The sequence below is a fragment of the Portunus trituberculatus genome, chromosome 50, assembly GCF_017591435.1.
Source record: "Portunus trituberculatus isolate SZX2019 chromosome 50, ASM1759143v1, whole genome shotgun sequence".
Taxonomy (NCBI): domain Eukaryota; kingdom Metazoa; phylum Arthropoda; class Malacostraca; order Decapoda; family Portunidae; genus Portunus; species Portunus trituberculatus.
This window is the reverse complement of record NC_059304.1, coordinates 1029639-1051264: the sequence shown is the minus strand read 5'-3', so window position 1 is coordinate 1051264 and position 21626 is coordinate 1029639. Positions and strand designations below refer to the sequence as shown.

The 21626-nt window shown below is 36.6% G+C and overlaps 1 protein-coding gene across 5 annotated transcripts in view; it reads left to right on the top strand.

The window, feature by feature from the left end:
• LOC123500176 (UHRF1-binding protein 1-like) overlaps window positions 1–21626 on the top strand; it is a 95711-nt gene that overhangs the window by 66785 nt on the left and 7300 nt on the right. For 2 of the 5 annotated variants that reach the window (XM_045248891.1, XM_045248890.1), the window contains 7 exons: window positions 6521–6690; window positions 6799–7045; window positions 7149–8584; window positions 10091–10225; window positions 12971–13090; window positions 18696–18968; window positions 21404–21557. In XM_045248891.1, coding sequence (XP_045104826.1) covers window positions 6521–6690; window positions 6799–7045; window positions 7149–8584; window positions 10091–10225; window positions 12971–13090; window positions 18696–18968; window positions 21404–21557 — 2535 coding nt within the window. Of the gene's footprint in view, window positions 1–6520; window positions 6691–6798; window positions 7046–7148; window positions 8585–10090; window positions 10226–12970; window positions 13091–15046; window positions 15108–18695; window positions 18969–21403; window positions 21558–21626 lie in introns of those variants that run through there. The other 3 variants (XM_045248893.1, XM_045248892.1, XM_045248895.1) reach the window with 2 other exon arrangements.

Genomic DNA, 21626 nt, shown 5'->3' with positions numbered 1-21626 from the left:
AATGAAAATGAAGGAGCTTGTAACTGAAGTGAAGGAGAGGAATGATGAAAGAACAGAGGAGGAAAGACCAAGTTTTTTTGGAGGATGAGAAATGGGAGGTTAAAGAAGTGGTGGATAAAACAGACGGAATAGACATTACATGGAAGAAAGAGACTAGGAATGGAATAAATGTGACTTACACGAACATAGATGGATTTCTGTCTAAGAGGCTAGAATGTATGGATTACCTAAGAAATAACGAACTGGACATAATGTATGTAGTGGAAACAAAGCTAAGGCCCCGAAATAAAGCTAGACTGGTTTCTTGTAAAACACTACAAAGTATGGAGAAATGATAGAAAAAAATAAAGGAGGTGGTGGTATAATGGTTCTTACTAAAGAAGATCTGATAGTGAAGGAGGTGAACTATAGTAAGAGAAATGAGGAAGTGATAAGTATGCTTATAACAGATGGCAAGAGGGACATTAATATTATAACAGTATACATACCACCCAGAACCAGTGCTTGGGAATATGAACAGTACCAAATGGTGATGAGAAATACTCTAGACAGAATGAAGCAAGAACTCATCAGAAAGGATAGAGTGATGATAGTTGGAGACTTTAATTGCAAAGAAATAGTGTGGGAAGACTACGAAGTGGTGAACGGTGGTGAGTGGGCAGAAGAATTGTTAAAGGTAGCAACAAATAACTTGATGACACAGTGGGTGAGATCACCAACAAGGTGCAGGGGACAAGATGTTGCAGCAAGGTTGGATTTGGTATTTACCAGGGCATCTCTCTAAAGAGGAAATTGAACATGAATGTCCCTTGGGGAAAAGCGATCATGATGTCCTAAGCTTTGAGCTGGATATGGAATTAAGCACGAATAAGATTGTGGAACAGGGAGGAAAAATTAAATTATACTAGGGCAAATTATAACCATATAAGGGAGTTCTTTAATGAAATTGACTGGTCCGTGGTATACCAGGAAAGGGATATGCAATTGAAATACGATAAATTTATGGATTTGTATAACTCTGCTGTGAAAAGTTTGTGCCATATCACAGAAAGAGGACTTTAAATAATAAACAGTGGTTTAATAGAAATTGTGAAGAAGCAAAAAGAACAAAGAAAAGGCATGGAAGAAACTTAAGAAAAACAGTGATGTATTATCAAGAGAAGTCTACAAAACAGCAAGGAATAGATATGTTGAAGTAAGGAGAACAGCACAGAAGGAATATGAACAGAGGGTGGTGGAAAACTGTGATAGTGACCCAAAAATGTTTTACAAATTCATAAATGGAAAACTAAATAAAAGGGAGGCAATAGAAAAGGTAAAAACGGGAAGAAGTATATGAGGATGCTGGAGATATAGCTGAAATTTTGAACGACAACTTTTGCAAAGTGTTTACAAAGGAGGAGCATTTTATGGGAGGAAGGCCTACGGAAATAAAGCAAATGCAGGACATCATGGTTACTAAGGAAGATGTAAGGAAAATTATAAGCAATCTGGATATTAATAAATCAATGGGGCCTGATGGCATATCTGGGAGGTTGCTAAATGAATGTAAGGATCAATTGTTGAACCCCGTATTTGATATTGTGGAAACCTCCATACGAACAGGATTAGTCCCGAAAGAGTGGAAAAGAGCTGACATTGTGCCTATATATAAGAATGGTAGTAGAATGGAACCGCTAAATTATAGACCAGTATCGTTGACTAGTATATTGTGCAAGGTATGTGAAGAAGTAATTAAAGCTAAGTGGAGTGAGTATCTAGAAAGTGAAAACATTCTGAGTGAAAGGCAGTTTGGTTTCAGAAAAGGAAGATCGTGCGTATCCAATTTATTATGTTTTTATTCAAGAGTGACTGACATACTACAACATAGAGAGGGATGGGTGGATGCTATCTACCTGGACTTGAGAAAGGCCTTTGATAAAGTACCACACAATAGACTGATGTGGAAACTAAAGATGATTGGAGGAGTAAATGATAAACTAGCAAAATGGATGGAAAATTACTTAATGGGAAGAGAAATGAGAACAGTGGTGAGAGGAAGGAAGTCCGAGTGGAAGAAGGTAACCAGTGGAGTTCCACAAGGGTCAGTGCTGGGTCCCATCATGTTTTTGATTTATGTTAATGATATGCCAGTAGGAATTGACAGTTACATGAACATGTTTGCGGACGATACTAAAATTATGAGGAGAGTAAAGAATGTGGAAGATTGTAACAAGTTACAGGAAGATCTTGATAAAATATATGAGTGGAGTAAGGAGTGGCAGATGGAATTTAATATAGACAAGACCCATGTTATGAAAATGGGAAGAAGTAGATACAGACCAAACAGGGATTACAGGCTGGGTGATGAGAAAATTAAAGAGACCAATGAGGAGAAAGACTTAGGAGTAACTGTGCAAAACACTTTGTCACCGGAGAAACACATTAACAAGATTTTTGGAAAACATATAACATGCTTCAAAATATTGGCCTTGCATTCCACTACCTAGATTAAAGAATGATGAAGAAGATATTATGTACCTTAATAAGACCCCAGTTAGAATATGCAGCATGTGTCTGGTCACCGCATATGAAGAAATATGTGAAGAAGGTGGAAAGGGTACAGAGGCTGGCAACAAGGATGGTACCAGGACTCAGGGAGTTAGACTATGAGGAAAGACTGAGGAAGCTGGGGCTGACCGCATTAGAAGAGAGAAGAACAAGAGGAGACATGATAACTATGTATAAATTGGTGAACAAGATTGACATACTGGACAGAGAGTTGATAAAAGTGACCACAAGTAATCATCTCCGAGGACATGGAAAAGAGCTAATAAAGGACATCTGTCTAAATGACGTGAGAAAATACAGTTTCTTGCATCATAGCATTGATAAGTGGAATAAACTGAGCAGTGATGTCATTGACACGGTGTGTGTCAATCAGATGAAAGAGAGATATGACAGGAATGGACAAGGAGACAGGACACAGAGAGCTTAGCTCGGGCCCTGTAATACACAAATAGGTAAACAAATAGGTAAACACACACACACACAAACACACACATGAGAAATGAGTATATTAGAGTAAGGAGAGAGGAAGAAAAAAACTTTGAGAAAGATGTGTTAAAAAAGCGAAGATGAACCCAAGCTTTTCTACAAATTTATAAATGGTAAGATGAAGAATAAGGAAACAATAGAAAAAATAATTAAAGGAGGGAAGACATACCTAACAGCAAAGGAAATGAGTGAAATAATGAATGAGAGTTTCAAAATGGTGTTTACTGAAGAAGAGGAATTTGCAGAATCAAATAGGACATTTTGTTGCTGAGGATTGCAGGAAATCATTGTGCACAAAGAAGTTATTGGAAGACTACTATATAATTTGGATGTTAGAAAAGCAATGGGGCCAGATGGGGTATCAGGCTGGGCTTTAAAGGAATGTAAAGAGCAGCTGTTAGATCCAGTTTAAGAAATGGTTACAAGTTCATTAAAAGAATGGAGTGTATCACTGGAATGGAAGAAAGCCATCATAATCTCAATATTCAAAGGAGGAAGGTCAACTGAGCCATTAAATTACAGACTGGTGTCACTTACAAGTGTTGTGGGAAAGATGTGTGAAATTATTATCAAATGAAAAAGGAGTTAAATATCTGAGAGAAGAACACGTTATATTGAACAAACAATTTGGGTTTAGGACAGGAAGGTCATGTGTGTCAAACTTATTAATTTTCGGCTCAAGAGTAATAGAAGGACTGGAGAGCAGAGATGGACGGATGGACACAATATAATATCTGGACATATAAAAAGGCTTTTGATAAAGGCCCTCATGGCAGACAACTTTGGAAGTTAGAGAGCTTAGGAGGAATGAGAGGAACTTTGTTAGATTGGAGGACAGAGAGATGAGAATTGTGATCAGAGATACTTACTCATCTTGGGGTAAAGTAACAAGTGGAGTGCCACAAGGGTCAGTATTAGCCCCTGTTATGTTCCAGGTATAAATGAATGACATACAAAATGGGGTAACCAATTATATTAATTTGTTTGCTGATGATGCCAAATTGCTAAGAATATCAAAACCCGAGAGGACTGTTTACAAGTGGAGTAAGAAGTTGAAGTTAGAGTTCAATTTCAAGAAATGCCACGTAATGGAATTAGGAAAGAGTAAGAGAAGGTCGGTATGGAACTATCTGATGGAAGAGGAACAAATTATGAAGATTAAAGAGGAAAAAGATCTGGGAATGGTTTTATAGGAAAATCTGAACCCCTAAAAACACATAAGTAAGATATTTGGATTAGCATATGAAATGTTGACTAATATTAGAGTGGTATTTCAATACTTAGACAAAGATATGATGAAAAAAATTATTACGAGCATGATACATCCGAAGTTGGAATGTTCAGCAGTGGTGTGGTCACTGAGCTTGAAAAGAGATATAAAAAGATCAGAATGGATCCAGAAGATAGCTTCAAAGATGGTGCTGGAACTAAATGACCTAGCATATGAAGAAAGGCTGAAGGAAATGGGACTGCTAACCTTACAAGATAGAAGAGAACGAGGAGACCTAATGATAATGTATAAAATAGTAAATGGTATTGAAAAGATAGACAAGGAAAACTTGGTGCTGGTGATAGCCTGGTGTTAGTGACAGAAGTAGCTGGAAGGACAAGAGGACATGTAAAGAATGTTACGATGAGGCAGTGTGCGAAGAATATTGGAAAATACAGTTTTCCACTTAGAATGGTGGAAAAGTGGAATGCATTGAGTGATGAAATTGTTACAGCACATAATGTGCATAACTTTAAAGAAAAATTGGATAAATGTAGACATGGAGACAGGACACTATGAGCCTCACTCGAACCTTGTATAATACAACTAGGTAAATACACTTAGCTGAGGTAGAGACTGTAATGTGGTAGCTAATCAGCTGTGCAAACTTTGATTATGTGGCTCTAATGCTTTGGGCAACTCCTCAATTGACATAAACTACTTAAGAGCTATCAAGGGTATTTTACTCAGTATATAAGCATAATGGTTAAAAATTACTCAAAGGGCAAAAAATGCCTACCGATCCATTCGGAATAGAACATTAAGGGGACGGTCCGGTGGCCATGGTACCGAAAAATCTGAAAAATATCAAAAATCCCCAAAACACCACTAGAGCATCCCCGAACATATGGCAACAAAGTGATGGAGTATTTTGGATAAATACACTAAAATACGTCGGGTATTTAAACTTTAAAGGGCCCTTGCCACGCCCTCTGCAGCCTGGGGCTTCACCCCCCCCCCTACTCTGTACCATAAATGATGATAATAAGCACAGAAAAAGCCATGAAAAGTGGTTTCTTTGGTAAGGAAAGATGGGCGCTGGCAACTCAGTACTATGGCGTACACAGGAATACCCTCTCCCCTTCTATTTCAGTGTCCATGTGACTGCGATGGGAGGAGGAAGTATTGAGTATCTCACCCGTTGTTTCATGCCTTGCAAGCCACAATCCAGCCTATTTTACCTGCTTTTTTTGCCTTACAATGTCTAAACAAACGGTGCAAGGGGAAATTACAAGTTGTACCGACCATGCATGGATGGGAGACACCCTCGCCTTCGAGCGACTAATACCTACAGTCATTGTAGGGGGGCCAGGTGCCCTATGAGTCTTACAGAATATTCTAAACATGCCTAAAAAACATATATGATGCACATGGTGGTGTATGAGCATGAAATATCCAACCCAAATAAATGTTCAGGGTCATAGAGGATGAAAATGACATCTCTGGGGTTTTTTGTCTTTTTCTCAGTTTCCACTTTTTTATCAATCATTCAAATTGTATCTTCTCCCACATTTCTCAACAGATTTTGAATTTTGAGGTATCATTTTGAAGCTCAATGAAGCTGCTACATTTCTGTCTCTTAGAATTTGGAAAAATTTGTTTTATGTGCCGCAATGTAATTTTATATAAAAAAATAAATAAATAAATAAAAAATGAGAAAAATTCATAATGGCCATCAAAATAAAAAGTTTGAAATTGTATGAGATGGAAAGTTTTGTTACACCACATACTTCATGTATGTACCGGCAGAGTTGAAATCTGCCCTCCGGTGACAAAGTTTATAGGAAAAATGTTCTTTTAAAATTTTTTTTTTTTTTTTTCATGCAGTTATTTATGCTTCAATTCGCTTGTAACTACTAAACTAACATCGTGTAATAGTCATCTATCAGTCCACGTACCTCTTTATTTTCAATTTTTTTTAAAACCTAGCCGGATGGTCCCCTTAAAAGAATTCCTGAAAGTGTCTGACTTATCCAATATCCAGCTTATTTAGGTCTGACTTAAGTAAGTTTACTGTATATGTATTTTGGAGATCTCTTCATATACAGAGAATCCTAATGAGTTGCTTGTATCACTTGTGCTTTTAACCAGAAAATGAAATTCAATAATGACTTGAACATTATATTTTTTGTCTTATTGTCATACCTATTTGAATTATTAATAAAATCTTTCAGTCTTAACTAAAATTGCCTTATCTACTTTCTCCACCCACAGTGCCTCCGCCTAAGCTGTACTTGCAGTTGAACCCTGTTCAGATCACCTTTGACCCTTTGTCTATCTTATGGCTCAACTCATTCGGAAGGAGTCTTCAGCGAGCTGTGCTCACTGATCCTCCCCCTCCTCCATCCTATTTAGATGTGCACCTGGAGGCTGTCATGCCCAAAGTAAGAATGTTGTCCTTACATGTCAGATATATTTAATATATTACAGTAACAAGCTAATTTGTTTATATGCTTTTGAGAAAGCTTTTATAAACTTTTTCTTTCCCCAAGGTTATTGTTGAGGGACTTGGGGAGCACAGCAACCAGCGAGACCGTCCACAAACCATGCACATCCAAGCATCTCGTGTCATTTTGTCTAATGTACGGCCACCGGATCCCACCTTGCCAGGCTCCCTTGCCTCCTTGGCCACCAGCCTGGAGGCAGCTCAGCAAGGGGAACTCTTCTTTGCTTCCTCTTTTCCTGCATCTGCACCTGACTTCCAGCCTATATGTCATAAGTTTGTGAGGCACGCAACAGGTAAATATGCTTTCTATTTATTTGATGTTTTTCAGTTGTTACATTATTTGTATTTTCATGGGAAACATAGGATAGGTTCTGACTTACTCATTTTCTCCCTTAGGTGAAGACAATGTAAGAAGTCTCCCAGTGACAGATAGTCCACTTTATGAAACTATCTCCAATATGAAAAAGGATGCCCTGTGGCTTCAAGCAAGGGACATCCTTTTCCTGCATTGTGAGCCTCTGTGGGTGGAGTTCTTTGGAGTTCCAGCTGCACGTAACAGACCGGTTCCTTTTGTGGATGCTTTTCCAGTGTCTCTCTGGATGTACATTAAACCAAAAGCTAGTCTCTCTGTTGCCACAACTTTCACTGATTCATGTGAAGGAAGAGGCCCAAAACAGCAGGGTGGTGAGGATGTGCATAGTGAGCCTTTGGGTAGAACCCACAAGGGTGAAGGACAGCTAAGAAGTGGGAATGGAGTGGAGGGTCAGAAACCAGAGGCAGCCATACATATGTTTGCTCATGTACCAAGTCTAGTCAGTGCCCAATTGAACCATTATCAGTACCTGTTTCTAATGCGTCAATTAGATGTCATTACGGAGCTTACTTCATACCTCACATATGACACCATAAACATCCTCACCCACCCCCACATGCCTGGCATTGCCATAGCACGGGAAAACCTGGGAGACACGCTGGTGTTGGCAGCAGTAGTTCCTCAGGTGGACGTGTCTCTGGTGATGCCACCACCACACCCAGGCAAAGACTCCATGGCAGGGGATATGGAGAGCTTCCTTCCTGACTCTTCCTCCACAGCTGACCTTCATGACTTGGGCTCTCCCAGCTGTGAAGTAAGGAACTCTGCCTCAGACCACAGCATCATGCAGAAGGTGATTGAACCAGATGCATGTTCTGTCACCAGTGATATCACAAAGTCTTACAGCGTGGATCAGCTTACTTCTCCACAGCCAAAGTTGGGTTCTACCTCTGTCACCAGGCAACCATCCAGCACTGCCAATGGTAACATTACCCAGCCTCCAGTCTGCCAACAGTCCCCAGTCAACACAGGTATGCAACATTCACCCTCGGCTGCAGTTAAACATGCAGCCAGTAGACAGCTCTCCAGTAGTCTGACCAACCTGCCTCGTAGCACCAAAAGCAGCCATTCACCCCATGCAGACCCCACCGGTGTTAATGGTCCCATGATGCAGCTTAACCTACATGGTAACCTCAATGCAGGCTTCACTTCTGTGCGTAAAGGCCTTACTAGTGGTTTCACCAATCTTATGTCCACAATTGAATCTGCAGTGAAAACCAGCCCTGAAGATATGAGTGACACCCTTTCCGTTCGTAGTGATCTTAGTTCTGATAGTGACAATTTTATTATGGTCAATATAGAGACTGACAGAACAGACAGTGGTCTAGGAGGAATGGATGCACTTTTCCGTGTGGACAACAGGCCTGCAACATCTGTGGAGGTTGCCTCTGAAGTGTTTGAAGAGCCAACACCAAGTGAGGTCTCTGATGTGACCAGTTCTTTCAGGAGAAAAGATGTGGTGAGGAATTATTTCATCATGTTTTTCAATTTTACATGTAGGAATTAGTTACCTGAGTTTGTAATACATTTTCAATTATATTATGTATTAGTGATTTTGAATCTTATATGTAATTCTATTAATTTACTGTATGAAAAAGCAGGGGCAATATTAACAAAGAATCTTAACCATGGAAATTTGTCTTAGATTACCTTTTTGTCATAAATTTTATCTTAACTTCCTGAATTGTTCTTGGAATTGGTCTTAGATTTGAGAGACCTCCAGAGGTGGATTATCTTTAAGATTTTACACTAAGATTAATTTAACAATGATAACCAACTGCCAAGGAGCCCAAGCCCACCTACTTAAGATTTATCAGCCACTTAAGGGATGTTCTGGATGACCTGAGTGACTCTAAACTGTTGGATATAATAGACTACATCTATAGGAGTGTTTTTTGTGACACAGTTGGTGGGAGAGCCAGAGAGAGCTTAGAGAATCGCACGGAAAGAAGTGATACATTGACAATAGTAATCAAAGTATTAAATACAGTGTTATTCAGCCAATAAGGAATGCAGCTCTCCAGCAATTACTACCTTGATTCTTCTTGTGTCCTGTTTTTCCTGTGTCTCATTTACCTGCTATGTAATACAGCCCCATGCAACTTTTTTGTGCTGCTGAATGGTGAAGCCAATCAGGCTACATGCTTTCCTATAATACCTACTGTATGAGGAAAGAAATTCTTGCCATGGTTCCAGCTTGATTTCCTGTAATGGCCCTTTTATCTTTAGGGGTTATCATCTTTATACCAACGAAAAACGAGAAGGAAATGAGGCACTGCTTAGTCAGGGAAGCGGGCCAGCTGGGCTCAAGGCAGTAAACAGTGAGGGAAAATACAAATGCCTTGCGCTTGATGGAATCTGCTTATACATATACAAAAATTTATGTGGTCATATTCTTTATGATAGGTTATCTTTGTTATTTTACAAAAAAAAAAATAAATAAATAAATAGATAAATAAAAAAAACAAATAAAAAATTACACTGTTAACTAAAAAATTTAGAAATAAAGAAGATTTCACTGTTTTACTCTTACGCCATTTCATACTGAGGCTTGAGAATTCATCTCAGTATATCTAGAGTCTAGACCAAGACTGAGACTCAGATTTAAGACTCCTTAAGAGATAAGACACATTTTATGTCAAAATCCAAGAATCCTTATTAATACGGCCCCAGTGTCTTGAAAATGTTGTGTGCCTTATTCTGAGTGAAAGCAGGAACTGATATTGTCAAAAATAGAAAAGAAATTTTGAAAAATTAAAAAGTGATAATTGCAAGTGGTTTCAAATGTAATGAAGGGAGTGATTGTGAGACAGGGCCGAATTAATAACATTCTTACTTCAGAGATTTCATGTGCTATATTAGTATTGTCTCTTAAATTTTGTATTGTAAGTTGTTTACTTTACCTGCATGTTATATTACAAAGTTTTCTAATGTAATGGTGTGTAGCACATTGTTTTGCTTACAGATCTCAGTGGTGACCTTCAAGCTGAGCCGAGTACAGGTGGTGCAGGAGTCCCGGGGTTACGAGTCCACAGTGAAGGTGCAGTGTTGCCAGATGGTGTGTGAGGAGTGCAGCAACATGGGCTATGATGAATTCCAGGTACTTCACTGTGCATTCTGTCACTCTAATCATTTACCTTTCTTTCTTTTTTATACTTACTAATATTTGGTTTTGGTTGTTTTAAGTCCTGCATGATGTCTAGGTTTTATAGTTGAGCAGTGTTTGATTTGATGTGTAACATCTTATTTCCAATGGTACTCTAGATACGTCTTGATTCTTTATTGTTTGGTAAACATATCAATCAGTACATATTTTGATGATTTCATATCCATGTAGATTATTTTTCTGATATTGTCCAATTCTTATGACAGACATGCCATAATGCTTCATTATTGTAGTGAAGGTCTCAAATTGTTGACAAAATTAAGCTTATGTTAATTTAAATTGTCCAAATTATTGATAAGATTAAACTTATGTTCATTTGAATTTTAAAGACTGAAGAAACATGAGTGATATCACACTACATACCTAGTCATACTGGCCTTGGATGTAGTTCATCATAAGTTTTTGCCCAATATATACGTAGTTGACAATCACAAATACAGCAATTGATGTTCTAGAAACATTAGATTTCCAGCATTACTGTTGGAGTGCCTTTTTAAATTTACCACATTGGCATCCCATTGTTTTCTGGCGGCACTTTATGTTCTGATGGCGCTGTACTACAAAATGATGTGTTTGGTGCTACTTTCAACGGCTGACAGGCATTTCTTCTCACTTAATCATTTATTTGCTTCAGTATAGCCCCATTATGGATTCAGCAAAGAAAAGAAGTGGTGGAAAATGCAAATATCTGGCTTTGTTGATTGCAGTGAAAGTGGAAGTGCTAACAAATTTGAATTTGCTTTTCATTTAGTGTTTAATTTTCTTTTTTAAAGCACTGTACAGTTATCCATTTCTGTTAAATATATATAGCACATAAGATTGAACCTCCCAAATCTGGCAATTTCTAGACCTGAGGCTTGCTTGGCTACAGAAAATTCTGGACTACAGGTAGTCTTTAAAATACTGCAGATTACTGCATCATGTATTCTACAAATTGTCATAGGAAATAACATCAGTCGTAGTGAGCAAAGTGGAGCATTTTAGACACAAGTCTATCTATGGCCAGCTATAAACGTCGTCCCTTAGTGCTAAGACAAGTTTCACCCTGTTATAGTGCTGTCTCTGTCGGTCTGTTGTAACTTTTGTCAACATCACTGTATATACTATGATCCCCAACTTTTTATTATAAATTCAATAATAAATATCAGTAACAGTGAACAAATAATGTTCTTTGATGCAATAAAGTATTATTCGAAATAACTACCAGGAGCGGTATGATTGGTTTTCCCAAACTCAACCAACCAAACCTTGCCTCGTGCGGCCTGCATGTGTTGGGCCATCGGCCATAATTTCCTGTACAGGCAGACCATTTCTGTTAAATATATACAGCATATGCATAAATATACATAAAAGATTTGGAAATAAAGATTATCTGGCAGTTCTTAAATCTCGAGTTTGTTGGATTTTTTATTGTCAGCTGTAATTATTTCCAGCTTGAATGTATGATTCAATAAGAGAATAGAGCAAGTATTAAGGCAGCAAATGATGTGCTCAGTTTTGGAGACATGCAAGTGAATTGTCCCTAAGGTGTAACTTACTTGGCTTGGAGAGAAAAACCTTTATCTAATGGGGGCACCACAATTTTTTTCATTAAGTAGAAAAGTGGCTAAATGAATAATGAACCACTGAGTCATACAGGAAATATCTTCATGTATTGAGACACGGATGATATGGTCATTATGATGTGAAATTATGGCAAATACTTAATAGTCATGCATTAGTTTGAAAATGTAAACTTGGCTTCAGGTTACATTTTTGCTCCTTGCATTGAATAATTCTGATCTAAGGTTATCTGTGTTGGGATATTGATTTAATGCATGCAAACTGTTTCCTGTCATTGCTAAAGTAACACCACTAACTCAGTGACTGGTTTTGTCTTTATCTGTGTTCTTTAGTGTCATGGAATTGTTCATCCTTGTTTTCCTTTAAGCTTCCTTATTCAGTAGAAAGTTTTGTGGAAGGCAAGAAGTGGACTTGTATAGTAATTGCTTTTTCAGTGGCACATAATTTGTCTCCATAATTATGACTTGTATATATTCATGTGCTCTGTTTCAGAATTTCAACATTAAACCCTATTCTGCTTTTTATCCAGGTTCACTTTTTCATATGAAATATTAAACTTACATATGTTTTGTGCAGTGAAAAAGTGTTGCTGATGGGATCTAATGCCTGTATATTTTTGTTACATTTTTCCATTGTAATTGGATTTAGTACATAAGTTAGAAAACTGCTACCATGACTTTCATTTTACTCAGGATTCAGAATTGTTGCTTACCTTTTAGTTACATGACTGTAAGAATGCAACAGCTCTGAATTATATCTGTGTATAAGACAGTAATTGTTTTGTTAAGAATCCCCTCAGCAAACTTGTTTGTGGGATGTTTTGAAAGTCATGATGAGGCTAGACTCAACATGCCTGATGAAGTTAAATTTGTTTGTCAGTCATTGCAATCTTTGGAAGGATACTTTTTTTCCTTGCAGTAAAAAATAATGGACAGTGAAATTAGTGAGTATTGTTGTTATTTACTGTGTCAGGTATGTAAGAGACTGCCAATGAGTGTGCAGTGCAGGTTTACAATTTTCTTGATTGAAAAAACATTTTTTCAACATTTACAACTAGAAAAAAATACATTTTTTCAACATTTACAACTAAAGGTTATTGTCTTCTCCAAACCATAGAGTCCTTCAGAATTTGAAGTATCCATACAAAACACAGTTCAGAATGACAGCCACTCACTGTCTCCTCTCTCTGTTCCTCGGAACCACCAGAAACGTCCAGGTTGCAATGATGGTCGTCAGGTAAACAGCTCATGTTACCCTGCTGCTGATGTTGCCTAGTGCCATAGGTCTTGTACCAGTATACTGCTTGTCTCAGCCTTAGTGTGCCAATCACTAACATAGTACTGTTGTAAGTGCATGCCTTGTACTAGTGAGCCAGATGTAGCATGTGTCCCTCTCAGATCGTAGCATGCTCTTGTGTAGTGTAGTAGTGGTTGGGAGAACATTAATCAAAAAGTTAATTTTTTATTTATTTATTTATTATTATTATTATTTTTTTATTTATTTTTTTTTTTCTGGGAAAATATTTCAATATTTCAGGTTGAGCAATAATAAAGTGAGCTTTCTGCAATATGATATTAAGTGATATACTTTTGATTTTTGCTTTTGATATAATTATTACAAGCATCAGTTATGATTCTTTTAGTTTTTAAAGTTCTTGTAATTAGCTAATGTATATATACAATGATGGGATTCAGCAGGTTCATAGTGGCTTGTAAGAACCTACTCTACCTAATTAATCCTGAGAACCGGTTGTTAGCTTAAATCAGGATCCCTCATTTTTTTTTCCTCCATGGACACCTTGCACTTATAACTTATTTTAGTAGGCCCCTCATACATGTCACTGGCTTTTGATAGTAAAAAAACATGACTACAATCAGCGATCTTCTGTAATAATCTATTATTTTGTGTTTAGTTATTTTTACCACTAATTTAAGTATCTACATGGTGCAGTTATAATTGTCCTTAGTGGTAGTGAGAGAACTGGTTCTTGAAAATTTTTAATCCCACCACTGTATATATATATATATATATATATATATATATATATATATATATATATATATATATATATATATATATATATAGAGAGAGAGAGAGAGAGAGAGAGAGAGAGAGAGAGAGAGAGAGAGAGATACTTTTTTAGCTTGTTGTGTTTTCCGTTTTGCTAAATAACTTGTGGTGAAGGCTGTGATAAGCAGTGAGGTGGTGGTGTAGGGGTGTAAGTTGTGAGGACTGGGAGTGTTAGTGTTGGCCTCTGATGGAATGCAGCCTTCAGGAAAACTGTGAGTTGTGAGATTGTAAAAAAATCCCTTTTACTTTTATATCTGGGAATTGAGAACTAAGTATTATTGATTTGATTGAGTGCAGCATTAAAACAACATGGCATTAAACATAAGTGTCAATAAGTTGCTAGTGTTAGAATAGTTTTCTCACCTGCTTGCATCTGTCTGCTTTGAGTGTAGGAGCAGATGTATGGATTAGTACAATGTAAAGTGTATGGTAGTGTTCAGTCCTTCATGGATTGAAATTTAAGAACGACTTGCATTGAGTAAAACTTTTGAAGTACATTTGTTCTAATTTTGGTGAGTATTTTTCTTAATTTTGTTAACCAATACTTATATTAAATAGTTCTTATTTCAGTATTCTTAAGACTACATTTGTTGCTTTAGTTTCTTTTATTTTTAAGTATTTTTTGTAATTTGCATTTTTGTACACTGCAAATTAAAACTTTCAAATATTTAAGAAATTAGAATAATCAAGCATATGTGTGAGAATTTTTAGTGTAATGCAAAGGGCAACACATCGTAGAGTCCTTGCCTGTCCTAGAGCTGCACTCTGCCTCACACTATGGGTAGAGTTGTCTCAGCCTGAGGAGACTGTCACAAAGCTTATGACAACACTGTAGCTATTCATTTCACACAAGCACATCAATTATGAACTGCATCACACTTATGCTAGGTGTACCTTGTACTTAAAAGACAGGACAAAATTAATTTTCAAACCAATACAAATATTTAAAAATATTTTTCACAGTTACTATTGTTTTAATTAAACAAACAACTGCAGGTTTTTGTGGCAGCTTGTTTTAGATAGCCCTCCCCCTTTTTTAATTAAATGATGAATATGTGAAATACATACATGTGTTTTTTACTTTTCAGTAGTGCTTTTACACAACAGCATTTTTTTTTTCAGACACATTATGGTTTGGCTTGTGTCTATCCTTCTGACACCCAAATACATGGAACACTCACATGTGGGTTTTTCTTTCATACAATTACATATATGAAATTTTATGTAGGGATTATATGGAAGCAGTATTACAGAACCTATTCATATGATTTATATATAAAGTTATTCTTTTCAAAAATTTACTTTATGACATTTAAGCTTGTTTTTGGGGATTGTGAAATGTGAGTGTGTAAGTGTGAGCTTGTTGTGGTGGGGAGTGAAAACTGTTTGGCAACATTTGAATGAATTTTAAAAGTATAGAAGTGTTTGAAGAGTGTAGCTATCTTCCAGCAAAATTAAGATGTCATATGTGTAAGTGATAGAAAGTCATTCATTGCAGAAAGGAAAAGTATAGGAAGTTTGATAAACTGTTAAACATAAAAGTCAGAAGTTAATTTGATAAACCTATTATTCTATCTTAGCTATATTGATGTGAGACTCATGAGGAGTGATTGGTTGAATATTTATAGCATAAATGAGAGGTAAATATACTCAGTGGCATCATGTTGAATATGCAAATGAGGCAGTCACTGAATTTACTTGTGATATATAAGGATGTTTTAGTCCAAAAGTTTTATAATGAAACACAAAACTTATACTTATGGTTTGATTTATTGGTCCAATTTATATTTCTTGAGATTTTGCTCTTTGAATGCTATCAAATATGTGTTAAAAAAGGCTTCTATTATATAGAAACTGCTCATTATATTCATCTATTCTACAAAATTTGAATGGATGTTTCATCTTTTTTTAATGCAAGAGGGGAAGCCGGCCAAGGGTAACAAAAAATAAAAAAAAATACCCTCTTAATTGCCAGCCCCTTTATAGGTCAATAGTAAGCCAAAAGAAAAGGACAAATGTCTTGAAACAGATAGGGAGCTTCTTTGTTTCTATGTGGACTTGGTGATGCCTGTCTAACTTGTTTCTTACTCTGATTAGACGAGAGGTAGAAAAGTCATTGCTTGTCTTAAAACTGCTAGGTATTTTTAATGTGAATTCTGATTGTTCATTGTTTACATACCACCCATAAAGCAGATAGGCAGCAAAAATACACTAACAATCTGAGATATAGGTTAGTGTAGTGCTTGAAGCAGTCTTTGTAGTGAAGGAGGTCTTTGCAAGGGTGTGGTCATGTTAGGCAAGCCTTGATTCTGTCTAATTCTACTGTTGTGGAAGCATGGTTTTTTGTGTGTGGTTTCCCTTCTATGATATTCATTGTAAACTTGTGGATTTGCTTTGTGAAAGTAAGAATAGGAAAACAAATTTTACCTTGAATTTTGCATATAGTTAAGCCTGACAGTGATTACATAGGCACCAGGCATTGTCAGGGTAGGTGTATCATCCTTCCTGTCACTCCTCACATTCACCAAGCCATTCAGTAAGGAGTGAATAACTACACATACAGTAAAACAGTCAACATATGCATAAGTTCTTCTAGATTAACATTCATTAGTGTTTGTAAGATTTGCATACTTCTTATGACCTGATTTAGAAAATAATTAGGTCTATAGATTTAGCAGCTGCAGAGAAGGTTTAGGTTTGAGTTTGTAGCTTTATGTCTTTTTCATCTTATTGTAAGGCATCTTCCTTGTCATGCAGACTGAAGAGTAAAACAGGAAAGTTCAAGTGTACTAAATGATGAGTGTTTCCATGTGAGAGAGAGAGAGAGAGAGAGAGAGAGAGAGAGAGTGAGAGTGAGAGTGAGTTGGATGCGCAAGATAATATAGGCTGGATCAAGATTTGATGAACATCATCATCATCATCTCCTCCTCCTCCTCCTCCTCCTCCTCCTCCTCCTCCTCCTCCTCCTCCTCCTCCTCCTCCTCCTCCTCCTCCAATGATGTTTTCATTATGTTCTTTTCCTTATTTACTTGAATGATAGCAATGAGGGCCTCACTTGTAAAATATCTAAATTTGCTGATGATACTAAAATAATGAATAAAGTAGTCACATCAGAGGATAAAGGACAATTTCAATCAGATCTCGACCACTTAGTCACTTGGTCAGACAAGTGGTAGATGAACTTCAATGTAGATAAATGTAAAGTGTTGTACATTGGTAGTAATAATGATTGTACTGATTACTCGATGAACGGTTCCGAGCTTCTCAAGGTTAATGAGGAAAAACGACTGGGTGTTATAATTACCTCAGACCGCAAGTCAAGTAAACACTTCTCGGAAGTAGTTATAGCAGCAAATAAATTGGTTGGGTTTATTGGTAGGACTTTTGAATTCAAATCAGAAGGGGTAATTCTCACATTGTTTAATACACACTGCACAGAAACAGTGAAGACAGGAAATAAATTAGTAGGGTTCATTGGAAGAACCTTTGAATTTAAATCATAAAGTTATCCTTGCTTTATATAACTCATTGGTTTGTCCTCAGCTTAGATACTGTGTGCAGTTCTGGTCACCATATTACAGAAAAGACATTAAATAACTGGAAAAGATCCAGCATAGAGTGACTAAAATGATTCTAAGATTGAAAAGCAAGCTGTATGAGGAACAACTGGAAGCATTAAATCTACTCAGCTTAATGAAGTGCAGGATAAGAGGAGACATCACTGAAGTTTTCAAAATTTTATAGGATATAACAACCTTGACACAAACAAGTATTTTATCATTGATCATTTTAGCATGACAAGGAATAATGATTTAGAATTACACCCAAACACTTCAAATCCCACAGGGCAAAGCACTTTTCTTTAATAGAATTGTTAACATCTGGAATAGGCTTCCCTCAGAATTTGTAAACAGCACTTCTATTGCATCATTCAAAAATGAAATTGATAAATATTTAAAAGATATTCCCCAACAAGCTGTTTTCTTGTCTGAATGATTAAAGATGATGTTATTGTTATTATTATTATTATTATTATTATTATTATTATTATTATTTTATTTATTTATATATTTATTTTATTATTATTTTTTTTTTCCAAGAGAGATATAGAGTTCACCAAGGAGTGAATAGTAGAATCTCCTTTCATCCTTTCCTGTAAAAATTCCATGTCAGTTTTTCCATACTACATGGCATTTTTCCCAATTATTTTTCATGCTAGGGAAAGCTGGAGGGAGTGGTGGGTGGGGTGGAGCCTTCTCCTCTACTGTCCTGTCTCTCTTTGTAGTTAGTCAATAGTTACCAAACAACCTCGAAAGGACCAAAAGGTCTGTTGCAGTTTGACTTTCCTTTGTATTCCTTCTCCTCCTCCTCCTCCTCCTCCTACACCATTAAGACAGCATGAAATCCTACTCTGAGCACAATGATATAAGTTCATAAAGGCAATCCAAGTGAGAAACTCTGTATATTCCATTACTTCCATTACTCTCCAGTGATAATCATTGAAGTGGTTATAGTATATACTGTTGCATTGCTTGCTGCTTTAGGTCATTCATTCACACACAAGGAAACTCTTTGACATTGTTATATTGAGTAGAAATTTTCAGGAATTTTATGACACAGTTGCATTTTAAGTTGACATAAATAATAATTTAGATGATAGATAGATTAGCTTACAGTAATTGTGTGTAAGTGTAGAAGTTTGTGTGCTTTCTGGGTATTCACATTTTTCTCAAAATTGCTATTTAAACTTATAAAGCATTGGTATTCACAGAGCAAATTCAGCAGCAGGTGCCGAGGATGGTCCGAGTCCATGGAGGCCATTGAGCCGTGCTGCCTCAAGCTGCGGCTCGACACCCATGCCGAGGCACTGGGGGCAGAGGAGGAGCCGCCACAAGGCATCTCAGGCGCCCCACTGCCAATGCTGATCAGGCCATTCCTCAAGGGGGAGGTGGCAGATCTCAACCTGACCCTCATGATGAGCACTGTGACCAACCTTGTGGATCTCATTGAGGATGAAATAGTGCCTGAACCTTTACCAATGGAAGTAAGTACTTTGTGGTGTATTGTTCAGTGAATTGTATTCTTACTTGTAGTTGACTGTTGTAATCACAATGAGGGTCAATGTTCTACTTCCTGTAGCTGGTATTCTAGAATATTTTGCTTTCAAAATTTACTCTAAGAATGAATGCTAATTGTACACTTCATAGAAAGCTGAACTGTACTTTCACTAAGATTAAAGAGACTTAGCTTTTATCATTAAATATAATTTGTTCTTAAGTTAGAAGAACATGGGAGCTGGAAATGTCAAGAACTGAGCAAAAATTAAATTTAATTAAAAGAAGATTATTGAACACTGGTGAAAATTTTATTTTTACATGCTTTCATTTACATTTCTTTCTAGTATTCTTGTTTTGTGTTCACATTACAAAAATGAACTTATATTTGTTCCTTTAATCTTGAAATGTCTAGGAAAAGGTGCTAAACATTCCAGTGTTGTGTCTCATGTGAGGAGACAAGACGTAGGTTAAGAGGAGACCTGATAGAAGTATTTAAGTGGTATAAGGGTTTTAACAAAGGGGACATGAATGAAGTTCTTAGGATCAGTAGCGGGGACAGAACCAGAAATAATGGGTTTAAACTTGAAAAATTCAGGTTTTGGAGAGAATGGGAAGAAACTGGTTTTCATACAGAGTGGTTGATGAGTGGAACGGTCTCAGTGGTCATGTTATCAGGGCTGTTTCTTATCACCACCACCACCACCACCACCACCACCACCACCACCACCACCACCACCATCATCATCATCATCATCATCATCATCATCATCATCATCATCATCACCACCACCACCACCACCACCACCACCACCACCACCACCACCACCACCATTATCATCATCATCATCATCATGACTTCGAAATGTTCCATGTAGGCTGGCATGAGTCATTTTTCTACAGACAGCTTCACTGTTGATCCAGAGAGTCATGGCGAGTCATCCTTTTATGCTTTTCTCTTGATTTTTCTTGCTTATGACAGATAATGTAAGTGAGAAGGAAAACTATGTAGTAAGAAATGAGTTGGTAATGATTAGATGGATGATAACCTCTCCCTTGTCACAAGAGACTGGTTTTTATTATGTTCTTCTAAGGCAGCAGGATGAAGAGGATTGAAGTAACTGTCTGTCATTTTCTCAATACCATCAGAGTTATGAGAAGGAGATGAATTTTTATGATGTAAGGCAGCTTCATCTTCCTCTGTTATTCCATTTTCCATTCATCAGTAGTGAAATGATTTGATGGTTCCGTGTCATTAGGATTCATAGGGAATAACAAGACTAATACTGTTGTGCAATGAATTATAAGATATATAGGAAATACTTTCATTCAGTTATATTTCTTATAATGATCTGAAACTTTATAAGATATTGTTTTTCAGTTTGTGGGTTTTGCTGTAAGAAAACTGTCATATATTGTGCCTCTCAGCTCTTGAAATTCTTTTCCCTCAAAATTTTGTCTCAAAAAATGCATAAAGATAAAGGAATTATAGTCTTCGGAAAAGTAATTTCCAAGCGCATGGTAAAGATCATACTTCCTTCAGTACCAGATTGATGTGTTAGAACTGTTCTAAACATTATTTTGCTTTCTTACCAACCTTTCATTGGTACCACTCACAGTAAGATTAATATTTATATACCTAACTCCAGTTCCTTGCATGAATTTAAACCATTCAATGAAGACTATTATTGACCCTCCTTGCACTTGAAGTAAGAAACACTGGCTCATGTTGAGACTCACCTCAGGTTTTACAGCTTTTTCATTGCTTGCTGCATTCTCTCGAGCTTATTGGTAATATCAGAGTTGGCTGAAGTATGCTTTTGATATTGTTGTATTTTTTCTGAATTGCTATAATGATTTTCATGTAAATTGATATTGTTCTTTCAACAAAAATAGAAATTTGAAGAGAATTTTTAAAAGGAATTGTTACCATAATATAAAATGAGCAGCTCATTATTCCAGTTTTTTTCTTTTTTCACTTTTAAAGGCTTGAATGATGTGTGAATGGATGTGTGGCTCAGTTCAGTCACTCTTTTTAATAAGTTATTGTTTTCCCTTGAATCTGGACTCCTTATATTGTACCATTCATTTAACAAGAAGAATAGTATATTGATGAATATGTTTTTGTGCTGCCATTGAAATGTCTGTGCAGGAGCATTGTTTTTTAAATACATGAATTTGCTTGATTACTGAAGTCTTTAGCATGTAATGCAGTAACCAGTGTGTATGCTCATTATCTCATCTTTATATTCTACAACTGTGTAGAGATCCATTGAAAATATCTTAGCCAGTGAAATTTGCAGATTAGGGATGTAGCTTTTAAGCAGCAGTATCTTAATTTCTTTTGCAATATGTCTGTTACAGATACAGCTTGCATAAAATATAGATGTGAGGTATATTCATGATATCTTCTTTCTTTTTGAAGATAATGGTTGAACGAGTTGGCTTAAGACTGACAGAGGACAGAGTTCCTGCCAATATCACATCCCCCGGATCAGTGCCCACAGATGTATGGCTCCCAAAGTTGCTGGTGAAGAGGAATCTTCAAGGAGTGTTCACTATTCTGCCTCAGAAGGAAGGTTAGTTTAAACAGTTATTCTACATGTGGTAATTTAGTAAAAAAATATTTTGAGATTTGGAAATACTTG